This window comes from Oikopleura dioica, chromosome PAR (assembly GCF_907165135.1).
Source record: "Oikopleura dioica chromosome PAR, OKI2018_I68_1.0, whole genome shotgun sequence".
NCBI classification, from domain to species: domain Eukaryota; kingdom Metazoa; phylum Chordata; class Appendicularia; order Copelata; family Oikopleuridae; genus Oikopleura; species Oikopleura dioica.
The window spans coordinates 3,792,487-3,805,282 of record NC_137293.1 but is presented as its reverse complement, the minus strand read 5'-3'; the positions used below and the strand labels follow the sequence as shown (position 1 = coordinate 3,805,282).

General features: G+C 39.1%; 4 protein-coding genes across 4 annotated transcripts; 1 reads left to right on the top strand and 3 right to left on the bottom strand.

Moving 5' to 3' along the window:
• The first annotated feature begins 810 nt into the window (after positions 1–810).
• LOC145701289 (nuclear receptor subfamily 6 group A member 1-like) lies at positions 811–5,207 on the top strand. Its single transcript, XM_081778513.1, has 10 exons — positions 811–949; positions 1,748–1,870; positions 1,913–2,017; positions 2,062–2,211; positions 2,273–2,530; positions 2,632–2,810; positions 2,855–2,982; positions 3,533–3,798; positions 3,843–4,042; positions 4,089–5,207. Exons 1-10 carry the CDS (start codon positions 874–876, stop codon positions 4,188–4,190), a joined length of 1,587 nt encoding a protein of 528 aa, XP_081634639.1. The 5' UTR covers positions 811–873; the 3' UTR covers positions 4,191–5,207.
• A 445-nt stretch (positions 5,208–5,652) lies between these two features.
• On the bottom strand, positions 5,653–6,227 carry LOC145705005 (uncharacterized). The gene is made up of 3 exons (XM_081782457.1): positions 6,134–6,227; positions 5,839–6,091; positions 5,653–5,797 (listed from the first exon to the last, which is right to left on the bottom strand). Exons 1-3 carry the CDS (start codon positions 6,181–6,183, stop codon positions 5,774–5,776), a joined length of 327 nt encoding a protein of 108 aa, XP_081638583.1. The 5' UTR covers positions 6,184–6,227; the 3' UTR covers positions 5,653–5,773.
• A 479-nt stretch (positions 6,228–6,706) lies between these two features.
• Positions 6,707–7,727, bottom strand: LOC145703477 (DC-STAMP domain-containing protein 2-like). Its single transcript, XM_081780840.1, has 3 exons — positions 7,591–7,727; positions 7,121–7,546; positions 6,707–7,076 (listed from the first exon to the last, which is right to left on the bottom strand). The coding sequence occupies exons 1-3, from the start codon at positions 7,652–7,654 to the stop codon at positions 6,754–6,756; spliced, it is 813 nt and encodes a 270-aa protein (XP_081636966.1). The 5' UTR covers positions 7,655–7,727; the 3' UTR covers positions 6,707–6,753.
• On the bottom strand, positions 7,659–9,145 carry LOC145703479 (uncharacterized). The gene is made up of 5 exons (XM_081780841.1): positions 9,058–9,145; positions 8,609–8,901; positions 8,460–8,568; positions 8,089–8,413; positions 7,659–8,048 (listed from the first exon to the last, which is right to left on the bottom strand). The coding sequence occupies exons 2-5, from the start codon at positions 8,652–8,654 to the stop codon at positions 7,740–7,742; spliced, it is 789 nt and encodes a 262-aa protein (XP_081636967.1). The 5' UTR covers positions 8,655–8,901; positions 9,058–9,145; the 3' UTR covers positions 7,659–7,739.
• Positions 9,146–12,796: the final 3,651 nt, after the last annotated feature.

The window sequence follows — 12,796 nt, the reverse complement described above, 5'->3', positions numbered from 1 at the left end:
AAAGATCAGGCTATTACAATTCAAAATTACAATAGTTTACTTTGAGTAACAAGCAGCAACTAAGTTCTACTAGAAACTTGAAGAATATTCTAGTAAGAAAACTTTTCGAAACTACTGAAACTTGAACTGACCCGTGAATGACAAGAATATAAGGAGTAAGATTCTAGTACGTCCACCGTATTGATAAGAAAGGAGATTTTTGTAGATTTTACTTGAATTAGAGCAATTTTAGCCACTAAAGCAAAATTTGCGAATTCGAAAGTTAGTTTGAAAAACCATAAACTAGACTATTCTATCCTTAAAATATACTTTTAATAATGAAATATGGTTGGAGATATTCAAGAATCTCACATATTACAGGACTCGATAATGATATGGAATTCTGTTAGGGTATTAAAGACAAAATAGTTCCTCATTAACAGTGTCAACTTATGTTCCTTAGTCAGTCACATGGCCTCTTTCATGTTTTCAGGATCGTTTTGTGGGACTTGTGCCAGGCCCTACTCTGAGTTGAGCGCCTGGGTCTTGTGCCAGGGCCAAAATCTTGGCCACTGTGCGAGGTGCGGCGCCGCGCCCGGAGCTTGAGCTTGAGACTTCAGTCTTGTTTTACCTCATTAACCTTGGCGCCGCGCAGAATAGACCAGAAAAGAGACGTAAAATTAAGGAGTTTTCTAGAGATTTAATCACTATCAGCCTTGAAGAGAGTAAAAGAAACCGAATAACAACAAGAGAGAGAAAGAAGCAACAAAATTAGCCACAATAATAGCGGCCTTGGGAACGTCGACGGGAATAGGAAACGGATTTCTTCATTCATCAGATTCTAGAGCGAGAAAGAAAGAACAGAGATATCCGAGTGCAAGGCCATCCCTACAGATGCCGATTTATCCTACGACTTTCCCATATCACCTTCCCCAGCAGGGGCGCTTCCCTGCTGGATTTCGCCTACCAGGTACGTTTCAGAGGATTTTAAGGGGGTAGAGGAGCTTATTAGGCTAATAAATATCATCGAAATTTGTCATTTTTATGCATAAAAAAGAAGGCATTTTTCATAAAACTCTTTTATTTGACGTTTTTTATATGTTAAAAAACTTCAGATCATTTTTAATGGCCCGAAAAAAGGTTGAAAATGCTTATCTAAGAATGACTTTCTAAATAAAAATCCATGTTTATATTTTTGAGATCTGATCACATGATCTCTATTACGCAAGTTTTTAGAAAAAGCGCTTCAGAGGGAATAGCGCTAAAAATAGATTGCGAGGGGCTGGCTATTATTATATAGATATTTTTGACATTTGCAATCAAGTTGTGAGGTGCTGATAAAAGAGAGAAAGTCTTGGCTTTGGCGTTTAAATTTGAGTTTGAATTGTACTTGGACTTGGCGTTCTGCCAACGCCGCCGCGTCGTTCGGCAGCTCGGGCTGGCAGGGCGCCAAAGTGAAGCCCGAGGCAGATAGAACCTGTGGAACTTAGCCAGAGCGGAATCAAATATGAACACGGACACCCTACGCATTCATTATGCAGAATTTTTTATTAGCAATTTATCTAAGATGATTTTTTTTCTTTAATTCAAGCAATAATAAAGCAAAATTGTTTAACAAAAATGAAAATTTCTCCTCTTTTTGGACCGAAATTTTGCTAAAATGGGGTCAAAAAGCTAAAAAATACAGGAAAAATGTTAATTGTCAATTAGTAATTGATGACTTATTTTTTGAAAACCTAGTAAAAACTCTTCAAAATAATATTTCCAGGCAATGGCTTCGGGGCAGGAAACACGCCTCCCACGGCAAACATGATGGTGCACTCCATGGTGCAAAGTCATCAGCAGCCAGCAGCTTCGATTCTTCAACAAAGTCGTTCTCCCGTCAGAACCGGTAAAAATATAATATGATTATATATGCTGATATTGACTCTAGAAACATCTGAAGTCTCGAGGGGCGGAAGTCAAAATGCTGAAAAAAGTTGTCGAATTTGCGGCGACAGGGCAACAGGACTTCACTATGGAATCATCAGTTGTGAAGGTAGACACCCTTATTGGGGGGATTATTTTTAATCATTTGTTAAGGCTGTAAGGGGTTTTTTAAACGATCGATATGCAACAGAAGAGTGTATAGATGTACGAGGGATAAACAGTGTATGATGTCGCGAAAACAGCGAAATCGATGTCAATACTGTCGGCTGAAAAGATGTCTCGAATGCGGAATGAACAGAAAAGGTAATTTCTTAAGACCAAAAAGGAATGTTGCGTAACCAAAGGTCTTAATCCCTTATTTCAGCCATCCGCGAAGATGGAATGCCAGGTGGTCGTAACAAATCAATCGGGCCGATTCAAATGACCCCGGAAGAAATTGCCGCCGTGATGGACGGCTCCGTGTTCGTCGAGGAGCGCGCTGCGATCAGCGGCGGATCCGCCAATCCCATTCAGGCTCTTACGCAGCCCCACTCGCAGTCCCAGAGTCACATGCCACTTCGGCTGCCCGAAAGTTCACTTCCGATCTCGAGAGCGCTTGAGCAGTCGCCTGCTCTTAGACAACGTAAGAACTTATTACTACTTCCGACTTTTTGATGAAAAAAATCGTCAAAAATTTCATCTTTTCTTAAAAAATTTTGATTTTTCTTCAAAAAAATTCCCTAGCATCGACGATTTTCCGCCCCACAATGCTTGACCACACCAACTTCGCCCCCGCCCTCACCGCCACCCAGAGCATCGAGCAGCGCACCCACGACGCGGTCGGGGACGTGATCGAAATCGAGGAGCGCGGCGCCCTGCCACCCCTGCGCGATATCACCGCCGCCGACCCGTTTACGCCGGATGTAAGGAATTAAGCTTTGACCTTCTTTTTCATTCCAATTTAAAGTCGCTGATGATGACTCTCGCCAAAACCGCCGACGAATTATTGCGGCGACAAATAGACTGGGCAAAAGCGCTTCCCTTTTCCAGCGAAATATCACTTCATGATCATACGACCCTACTCATGAGCACATGGTAAGATAAGAATCAGGATAACGCAGATAACTTAAGTTATCTGACATAAGGGCTTGTTAACCATAGAAGAAAGCCTGAGTCAGGTTCTGAAAGAGCTTAAATAAAAAAAAACGCGTAGAACTTGACTCGGGCTTTCTACTAAGAAAATTTTTTTCTGATACCGACACTTAAAATAGCAATATCTAAATCGGGGCTTAAAATTTCAAATATATATTGAATCGAATGACTTAATCGGTATTGTAAAAGCGGAACATATGAAAATATACTATCAATTAAAATTTGCTCGGAATTTTTTATCTGAAGAAAATGAAGAATTTTTACCAAATGCCTTGAATCGAAAAACCATAAAACTTAAAAAAAATGAGTAGGTTTAAAATTTTCGATACTAAGCTAGGTGAGCTAACTTTCAATTCTTTTCTAGTGTGTATAATTTATAGAATCAAGATATCTTCATAGCATAATAATCAGCCCAAATTACTTTCATTTGTATGGATATGAGTCATATCATATGACCAATGTTCATCAGATCTCCTACTCAACAAATTTTTAGGGCTGAAACGATGCTCCTCTCATCACTAACAATCCATCATCGTGCCGTTTTCGAAACCCTTGGTGTCGCAGTTGCGAATTCCTCGAATTTCAGGTTTGTTTCTCCTCTTTTTCATCATTCTATTCCTAATTCTAGCAACTTCGAGCCAACAGAAGAAGAGTTAAAGCTGATCAAGAAGACTGCATCGGTTTACAGTCAGTTTGCAGCGCTAGACATTACTCATGATGAGTTTTGTATCATGAAGCTCATCAATTTTCTGAATCACGGTACTCTAAATTTCTGTTGATGATGTTCAAGCTTTTTCGTTAAGATATTGTCGGCCTCCAAGAATCGGTGAAAGTAGAAGCTCTCAACAAACGATTCTGGTTCCTCTGTCAGCACTGGCTGGTTGACAGAAAAAGACAACAAGGAAGATTTAGAGATTTAATCAAAGCGATTCCGGACATGAGAATTCTAGCGGCGGAGTTGAAGAAAGTCAGCGACACGCATCGATTGGGCTTTATTTTCAAGGTGGATTTGAACATCATTATTTCAGAATTTTCATTAATTCTTTCAGGAAGTGGTTGAGAGAACCCGGTCTTCTCCAGCCCCAGCTCCGCATCCATCGATTCTAGCTCTTCCCCAAACGGCGATGAATTTCATGGGCCATCCTCAGTAAAACCGCTTCTTCCTCCAAATTCAACCCATCTGATTTTTTCATCACTTATCAAACACGTGAGCTTGATTCCCTTCTTCTTCTCTTTAAAAAAGTTTCATTCAATCCTTTTTTTTCTTAACTAGCCTGATCCGCTTTAGTTCCAAAAAAACACACACTCATTTAAGATTTTTATTTCTGGGCAGAATTTTATTATTTTTATAATTTGCTATTTATTTATTGTTGAAAAAATTACGCCCGCTGTACCTTAGTTCCTCAAAACCAACCTTTTTACATTTATTTTTTGAGTTTCAACTCAATTATTTTTTTATTCAGGTGACCATTAAACCTCAATAAAGTTCTAGTGTCTAGAATCAAGATAGCCTATCTAAGATAGCCAAAATTCTATCCATTGAATTCTGACAACAATAATTTGGGGTGGTGTCTGGAACCGACAAAAAATTTCGAAAAATTTTGCGTGGGCGGCTATCCAATCCAGGCTTTTGATTGGTCGAAAATTTCCACGCAAAATTTGTCGAAATTTTTTTGTTGGTTCCAGACACCTCCCCCATAATTTGACATTTTTAGTCAGCCTCGTAAATTGGCTCATCTAAATTTCAACCCGAATTTTTGTTCGAAATTCTTTTATTTTACCCATAATTTATGGACCATAAAAAAAGCTTATAAATCAAAAAAGAAAGACTATAAAAAAATTTTTCAATTTGCCTGTTTCAGAAACAGATCAAAATTTCCTTTCCTGACCGATAATCCTGATCCTGATGACTTATTGGTGCTATATTAATCCATCTTCTCTATCTGCGCTAAAAATTAATTTCACAATTTTCGGAATTTTATTTTTTCTGTAGCTTTTGAATTCCTAGAATCGCTGCAAAGATTAGATTGTCTGTATTTAAAAAATATTGAATGTAATTTCTAGCGTACTGTTTCCTTGTGTCTATCCGACTGTACATTGCCCGAATTAATTATTTTATTTCATAAAGTATTAATATTATTGATGGTAGGGTCATCCTCTTCTGCTCTTCTAATAAACAAGAAACCATTCAACAAAAAAATCTTTATTGAAATCAAGGAGGACTCATGACTTTTCAGAAAGGCGTTTTATCAAGCCAAGAACTTGTTCTTTTTCAATGGAAACATGCTTTTTTAGCGTTTTGATTTCTCCATCGTGAGATTGGAAAAGCGAGATTTTCTCCTTGAGAAGCAGATTTTCAGATTTCAAGGTTTCGATTTCCTCCTCTTTTTTGATCACGAATTGAGTCAAGATATTCTCAAGGTGCTCGAAGGATTCTTGAGCAGCGACGAGTTGATTTCTCAGTTTCTCTTCTTTCTGTCAGACATTTTGGTCAAATGAGAAAATCGATCTTGAAAATCGAGATTTTGATAATCGTAAAATAAGAAAGAAAGAAGCAGTAAAAGTTTTATTGAAATCGAAAACACAACTTGAAATCAAGAAAGAAAGGTCAGATTCCAGCGAATGAAGTTTTTCGACTTGTCAGAGTGTCGGACTGTGAACCAGTCGCTAGGATTCCTTTCAGCTGTATATTTCGATTCTCTTGCGCCACGGAGATTTTCATCGGGGCTCAGAGTCAAAGCCTGCGCACGAAAATTCCCTGAAAATGCGGAATTTTAAAGAAGCTTTGGAAATACGAACCTTTTCCTTTGATTGACAATACCCACGAGAAGCCATCTCCCCGTAAACTTGGGAATACGACTTGAGGGAAATTGTTATTCCAAATTTCGAGACAGTGATGTTGTCCCTGTGAGAAATTTTGATGTTGACATTTTTGAAGCCAAGGCTAATTGCTACCAAGATCTTCTCAATGTCCGCTGAGTCATGGGCAGGTCGGACAGAAAGGTTATCTGATCCAAAATAGTGGCCAAGTCCGAGGTATGTGTTCATAGAGCTTGAATTATGTGAAATATAATTGTCATCAATTTAGCCTTACCAAACAATAAGAGCTTTTTCTTCTAAAGAATTAAGTTTTGAACTCATCATAACAAAGTTCAAATGATCAGAGTAGAGCTATCTCTTGATTAAAAATACGCTTTAAGACAATTGAAAGGACGTCATTTCAATCAACGTTACTGATCATTCTTGTCGCTAGAACAGGTTCTTTTCTGAAGAAGTTCCTTGTTTTTCTGTTTTTCAACGATCAAGTCATTTTGTAGCTTTTTAATTTTCCCATCTTCAGTTTGAGAATCACAAAGTTTCTCCATGAGTTTCTCATTTTTAGCCTTTTCAGCCTTCAAGTCTTCTCTAAGCTTTTTATTCTCAGAGAGATTCTTATTCACACTTCTTTCAAGCGAGGTGAGAGCAAGTCTAGCTTGGCGCAAATCTGCTTTCACTGCTTTTTCATTTTCAGTTTCCGCCATTTGCTCCTTGTTTTTCGAGCGGTTTTCGAGGGCAATCTTTTGCTCCAGCCTCATTCTCTCCGGATATAAGAAGACAGAAAAAAACGGAGCGCTTATTTTAACTCGTAAAACAAAGAAGTTGTTAAGAGTCATGTGATGTATTTTATTCAAAAAATAACTAAGGGCAGTGATAAATGGAAGAATAAAATAAAGTTCAGAAATACGGCATCATTCCCGTATCATCTCCACAGTCTGAAATTTCATCCTCACTCTCCAGCTTTTCAATCTCCCCATTGCACCTTCCACACATATTCTCCATACAAGCAAAGCATTCCAAGCAGTATTGAGCGTTACAGCCAGCCACGTGACATATCATGTACAAATGGTCATTGCCAGCACCTCGCGATCTTCGACAATTATTGCACATGAATGCGTTTGCTCGGAAAATAAACCGGGCGATTTTTCCTTTCAAGCCTTTCCATGAAGTTGGGCGGAGGGAGTTCAGTCCTCGGCGGAGATAGCCACGTGATCTATCGGCTGAAATTATCATTAAAAAATAAAAGATTTTTTTCTTATCTTACTTTTTATTTTATGCCAAAGCCACGTGATCCTCTCCTTCTGCCTTTTTGGAAACGAAACCGCGCAGATCAGAAATCTAAGTCTTTTGACATACGGACCCAAGATCAACTGAACAATCAACAGTCCACAAATCGTCAGTTGATATGTCCAGATGCCTTTGTCCGGCTCAAACGGGGTCCCAATGCACTCATGGAAGCCTTTTCTGATTTCTGTCTGATTCGCTGCATTGATGTGCTCGAAAGAAGTCGCGAGATCTTCAAGAATGTCGGCGAAAATACCAGGTTTCGCACTTTTCTCAGTCTCTTCGTGGAGAACATCTTGTGCGGCGCGAAAATGAAGCTGGACCATTCCTGGGAAAACAGTGCTCACGGCGCGTTTTGCTTTTTTAGCTGCTTCGTTTAAAATTCCGTAAAACGCCCAATCAAGTCCTTAGTTTTTATTAAGAGAATAAGAAAGCAAGAGAAATTCTTACCGATAACGGCAAAAGCTCCAGCAGTCCAAATCAGAATAGTTTTCGCCTCACTGAAGAAATCCATCCAGTCTTCGTCTACTAGACGAATCGAGTCCGGCTCGATGTAGCGTAAACTCTCTCATTTTTGACTCTCAAAGACCTGTTTTTCATCAAAATCTCAAATGAAGAGCCGTTCCTAAAGGACCAAGTGGCTGGAGTTCCTCGTCTTTCAGCGCTTTCAATTCGTCCATTCTTTCGAATTCCGCCGTCAAGTACTTGTTGTCGAAGTCATCTTTGTTCATGTAATTGAGAAGATAAAAGTAGGAAGAGACCATCATCAGACAAGAAAAAACAAGAAGAGAAACATTGCTCGCAGTTTCGAGGCGTTTTTCCAATTTGTCTTTTGCTTCCTTGTATTTTTCTTCCATCTCCTTTTTGAGCTCTTCTCTTCGTTTCACGCTTGATTCTAGTTCTTCATGCTGAAAAAATGGATAAGAAGAGAAGCAAATAAACCGGTACCTTGTAAGATGATTCCGCTTCAGTTTTGATGTCTATATCAAACTGCTTTTTGAAAGCCTTGACAGTTTTATCAAGCTTCTTCTCGATCGGATCAAAGAGCTTCTCTCCCGCCCATTCTGGAAAGTCGCAGACATATCTTGCTATACTCCCGGCTACTTGTTCTTCGCAGCTGACCATGAGAGAGCCCAGGAACTCGGTAAATCCTCGCATTCTTTCAGCGACCAGGGTCAGGGCGTCGGAAAAAATGCCGAATTTGCCCTTTAGCCGCTCAACTTTCTCTTCTATCCGAGTTGCTGACTTATCCAAAGCGACTACCACAGCATCCCTAGAATACGACGATCCATATTTTGTCCGAAAACTTTGATTTTTACCTCATTTCTTCGGCAGTGTCGATTCCTCGCTTCTGCAGCTCGGCGATATCTTTTTTGGTACAGTCGATTGTTGAGTTGAAAACGCCATAATTGACCTTCATATTGTTCACTAAAAATTGAAAGGACTGAAGCAGAAAATACTTTTTTACCAGGTCCGTTGATGACACCAATAATCATCAGAGAAATGAGAAACATTCTTCCCCTCGAACAAAAAATAGACGGCAAAGAGATGTACCAAGTCGTTCTTTGCTCAGTTCGATAAAGCAATTTCTTGATACGATATCTTTTTTCTCTGAAGTACGAACTGGTCCTATAAGTTTTGGAAAGCAGACCGATGATAAAAGAAATTATCGAAAAAGGAACGACGCGTAGGAAAGTCTCCCAAACTGTCTTGTGAAGCAGATGGAAGTAGAACCACGAGAATCCGAACAGAAACAACCAGCTACAAATTGTAGCTCTCATTATGAGAATTTAGTGATAAGAAAGGGGGAGTAATAATGTACTTTTTGAAAGTTCCCATTGAGAATATATTGATAGGCAAATTTCGAGAATTTAGTTTGAGAATTGAGAGATAAGAAAATTTTATACGAGTAAGAACCTGAAAGAGAACCAAATCCACAAAGAACCTAATCGCTGGGCACATGAGAATTTCGTGTGCTTTTCTCCTTTATTCAGAAGTAGCAGTGCATCCTAAGAAGCGTTTTCAGATTTTCATCTCGATAAACAGCCTTTATGCTTGTTAACCCTCACCGTCAATGGACGCGATATGTTTTGTCTGTACAGAAATTAAAAAAGAAGGTCTCAGTCAAAATTTTTGTTCTAATGTGTGCTCGCTTGAGCCGATTTGAATTCAGAAAAAAACATGTAACTGACATGGCTGGCTCCGTTTTCTCTAGGGGAGCCATCATCTTTATATTTCAACGATCACTATACTAGTACATTCTAAGAAATTTGCCATTATATTTCAGAAGATTAACGAATATCAAAGTAACATGAGTTGTCTTTCTTATAGGCATAATAATGAGAGATTCTTTTACATTATGTTCGGTCAATTATCTGTCTATATTCAGAATACAAGCAAATCAATCATTGACAATCATCTTAATTTCGTATCTTTTTTTTTGAAAACGCTTTCCTCAATAGAAGCCGACTGGCGAATGTCGTTCAATCCCATTAGATTTCTCAGATAGTTGAAATTTCGTTTCTTTGTATTTTTCCTTTCATCTTCTTGCAACAATGGCTCCTCTTCATCATCACCTTCGTACTCATCAGAATCTTTTCTCGACCTTTTCTTTTGCTCGAACTCAACCGTTTTGATCACATCGGTGGTTTCTTCGAAAATTGGGTTGCCATCTTCATCGAATTTCTTTCACTGAGTTTCACAAAAAAAATTATTTTTAGATTATCTAAAATAAAGCCACATGCTAGGGTCGACGATGATCAAGGTCGAGTATATATTTTTTAAAAACCGAGACCCAGAATTCTTGTTTGATGGTCTTCTCCTTTGGCTCAGCTTTCTCATCATTTTGATCAGAACTCATTCTCTTTTTTCTTTGATTACCAATTTATTTTTTCTGTTATTTTTTCCTCCATATCTAGAAGCTTTTCGGTCATTCATAGACAAATTCTTTTTCAAGTACACTAACGGTGCATCCATTTCATGTTATTATTAAGCTAAGGTTCGTTACAGTAAAATCGTAAAATATAATAAAATAACTAAGAAATAACATGAACGAACAAGGAAGCTTAAATTGAGGGAGCTCGTCATCCAACACTATCAATCAAGAGCCGGCTACGCACTTTCCATTTTGGCACACAGACGACTGATAGTTTATCGGCAGTAATTTTATTCTCAATAATTTGGATGGCGCGTTGGAGAGGATTTTTTCCGTATAAAATCCAACTGGTTGTCTAGGAGCCATCAAAACAGCTTGCAACATCAAGCAGTAAACAATAAAATCAACAATGATTTCTTACTTCTCATGTCTCTTTCTCGTTGTTTCCGGATCACGTAAAGATGACATCCAGTTGGGTCTGATGATCTCGAAGTCGCTCATGGCATCTGTCCCGAATGATCGACCCCCGATGAGCTTTCAAATGGGGCTCAAGAGGCGAGGAAGGGCTTTTTCTCGACAAGATACTGATCAACTTTGCTACTTGAACAAAATCAAGCATGATATGGACACTGTCGTCGATGATTTCATCTGCGGGAACGATTTGACACGACGATACCTAGTCGATAATGTAAGATTTTCATCGGATCCCTTAAGATTTCTAACGCTTTATTAAGGTTTGCGGACGAGGTCAAAAAGAATGCTTCGAATGCAACTCAAAAAACATCAAAATCGACGGCCCCGCTATTGAAGCCGCCAACTGCATTGCTCCAGTCATCTCTCACTACGACCATGCCACTAAGTCTCACATCTGTTACGTCTCGTCAACGTCGTTTGGTGTTTGCGAGTTGTCTTCGGGACGAACATGCGCCAATATCCTTTTTGCCTACAGTAACAACAGTAAGTTTGCTATCAACATTTTGTTTTTTCATTTCGAAATTTATAGGAAACCAAGCAGAAAAAATGATGATGAATTACGAGTGCTGCAAAGCGAAACTCTCCGACCCGGAAAATCAGATGATCGACTGTATCCCAAGAGCATACAATTCTCGAGAATATAGCCTGTAAGTCCTCTCATCACTGACATGCAATTGATAACTCGACTTTAGTTGGATTCAAAAACCATCTGGTGCACTAACTACGATCCGTTTTCCTGTTGCGATGCCAAAACGATGCTGCGCTGACATCTAGTTTCCAACAAAATATCTTCATTAGATTCTTAGGTATTTTTTTTATCATGAATTTGACTGTCTCTCCTGTTTTGATACTGACGCGAGCATTTAAAACAAGCCATTCTAGGTCAAATGTTCTTGACAAAAATTCACATTTGCTCTGTTCTTCTTATTAATTATCAAACTCGAAATAAAGACTCGAAATGTTATATACTTCAGTATCTTATGACGCGTGGCATACCGTACGTGTCTGGATAATCTGAGCAATAAATACATGTATGCTACGTATCAAACAAGCGCTGCGCTAACAGAGCCTGACTGGCACCCAGACAAAAAATACGTCAAGACTATTTCGATTCTTCGAACATGATTGATTTTTTATTGAAGATGGCGCTAGTTTTAACAGTAGTATAATAAAGAATTTTTCGGCGAAGGTTTACTCAGAAGCTTCGTTCAAAAACTACGAAAGATCAGCAATGATTTCTCTCTTCCCTCTCTTCGTCTCCATGGTTGGAGCAGGAAAACAAGTTTTGAGCTCGGTATGATGGTGTCAAAGTCGCTAATAGACTCAGTACCTGCGGATCGACCAACGATGAGTTTTCAGATGGGCCTCCGAAGGAGAGGAAGGGCTTTTCGTCCCTGGAATCCTCAGGACGAAGATGTCTGTTACTTGAACAAGATCAGACATGAAATGGAAAACGTCGTTAGTGATATGATATGTGGACATCCGATGACAAAACACATTTTGACCGAAAAGGTAGAACTTTTGACTTTAATTCGCCAATAAAATGATAATTTGAAGATTTGTGGTCGGGGAAAACCAAGCTGTTTCCATTGCCACACCAATTTCGTCAATTTTCATGGCCATCGACATATCGAAGTTGCCAGTTGCATCCCTCCATCAATCAACCACTTTGATCACGAAACTGTTTCTCATATTTGCGACAGTACAGTTCGATCAATTTCCTTGGGCGTCTGCGAGAATTCAAATGCCTTGTCTTTCGGTCCTCTTGATGATTTCAAAAAACTTTTTGTGGGGCCAGAAATCGTAAAAAATCTGTAAGTGCAGTTTTCTTCAGCTCGTCGAGACGAGTTGAATGATGGGTCTAACTCCTGGTAACTCTAAGGATTTACCGGTTTACCGGCTGGTTACCGGAAAATACGTTGTCACCCGCCGTTTTTGTTCTACAAGTGGTAAACAGATGATCGACCCAGGAAATTGTTCCTTATAGTCAGATCTCCTCTAGGCTCAAAGATGAGGCTCGTATCAATACTCTGAAGAGAGTTATCAGTAAAATACTATTTTTGGCAGAAATGGGACTGAAAATCAGGAACGTGCAGCAACAACAAAATGTACGTAAAATTTACTGTTTTTACTGATAACTCTCTTCAGAGTATTGATACGAGCCTCATCTTTGAGCCTAGAGGAGATCTGACTATAAGGAACAATTTCCTGGGTCGATCATCTGTTTACCACTTGTAGAACAAAAACGGCGGGTGACAACGTATTTTCCGGTAACCAGCCGGTAAACCGGTAAATCCTTAGAGTTAC

Excerpts from the sequence above, each read along its gene's own strand:
- LOC145701289 (XM_081778513.1), top strand. The coding sequence starts at position 874 with ATGCCGATTTATCCTACGACTTTCCCATATCACCTTCCCCAGCAGGGG. Across the intron at positions 2,212-2,272 it reads ATGCGGAATGAACAGAAAAG|CCATCCGCGAAGATGGAATG; the intron begins GTAATTTCTTAA and ends CCCTTATTTCAG. Across the intron at positions 4,043-4,088 it reads GATTGGGCTTTATTTTCAAG|GAAGTGGTTGAGAGAACCCG; the intron begins GTGGATTTGAAC and ends TAATTCTTTCAG.
- LOC145703477 (XM_081780840.1), bottom strand. The coding sequence starts at position 7,654 with ATGGATTTCTTCAGTGAGGCGAAAACTATTCTGATTTGGACTGCTGGA. Across the intron at positions 7,547-7,590 it reads TGGAGCTTTTGCCGTTATCG|GACTTGATTGGGCGTTTTAC; the intron begins GTAAGAATTTCT and ends ATAAAAACTAAG. Across the intron at positions 7,077-7,120 it reads GCTTTGGCATAAAATAAAAA|CCGATAGATCACGTGGCTAT; the intron begins GTAAGATAAGAA and ends TGATAATTTCAG.
- LOC145705005 (XM_081782457.1), bottom strand. The coding sequence starts at position 6,183 with ATGATGAGTTCAAAACTTAATTCTTTAGAAGAAAAAGCTCTTATTGTT. Across the intron at positions 6,092-6,133 it reads GAAAAAGCTCTTATTGTTTG|CTCTATGAACACATACCTCG; the intron begins GTAAGGCTAAAT and ends ACATAATTCAAG. Across the intron at positions 5,798-5,838 it reads ATTGTCAATCAAAGGAAAAG|GGAATTTTCGTGCGCAGGCT; the intron begins GTTCGTATTTCC and ends CCGCATTTTCAG.
- LOC145703479 (XM_081780841.1), bottom strand. The coding sequence starts at position 8,654 with ATGTTTCTCATTTCTCTGATGATTATTGGTGTCATCAACGGACCTG. Across the intron at positions 8,569-8,608 it reads TGGTGTCATCAACGGACCTG|TGAACAATATGAAGGTCAAT; the intron begins GTAAAAAAGTAT and ends TTCAATTTTTAG. Across the intron at positions 8,049-8,088 it reads AAGCGGAATCATCTTACAAG|CATGAAGAACTAGAATCAAG; the intron begins GTACCGGTTTAT and ends CCATTTTTTCAG.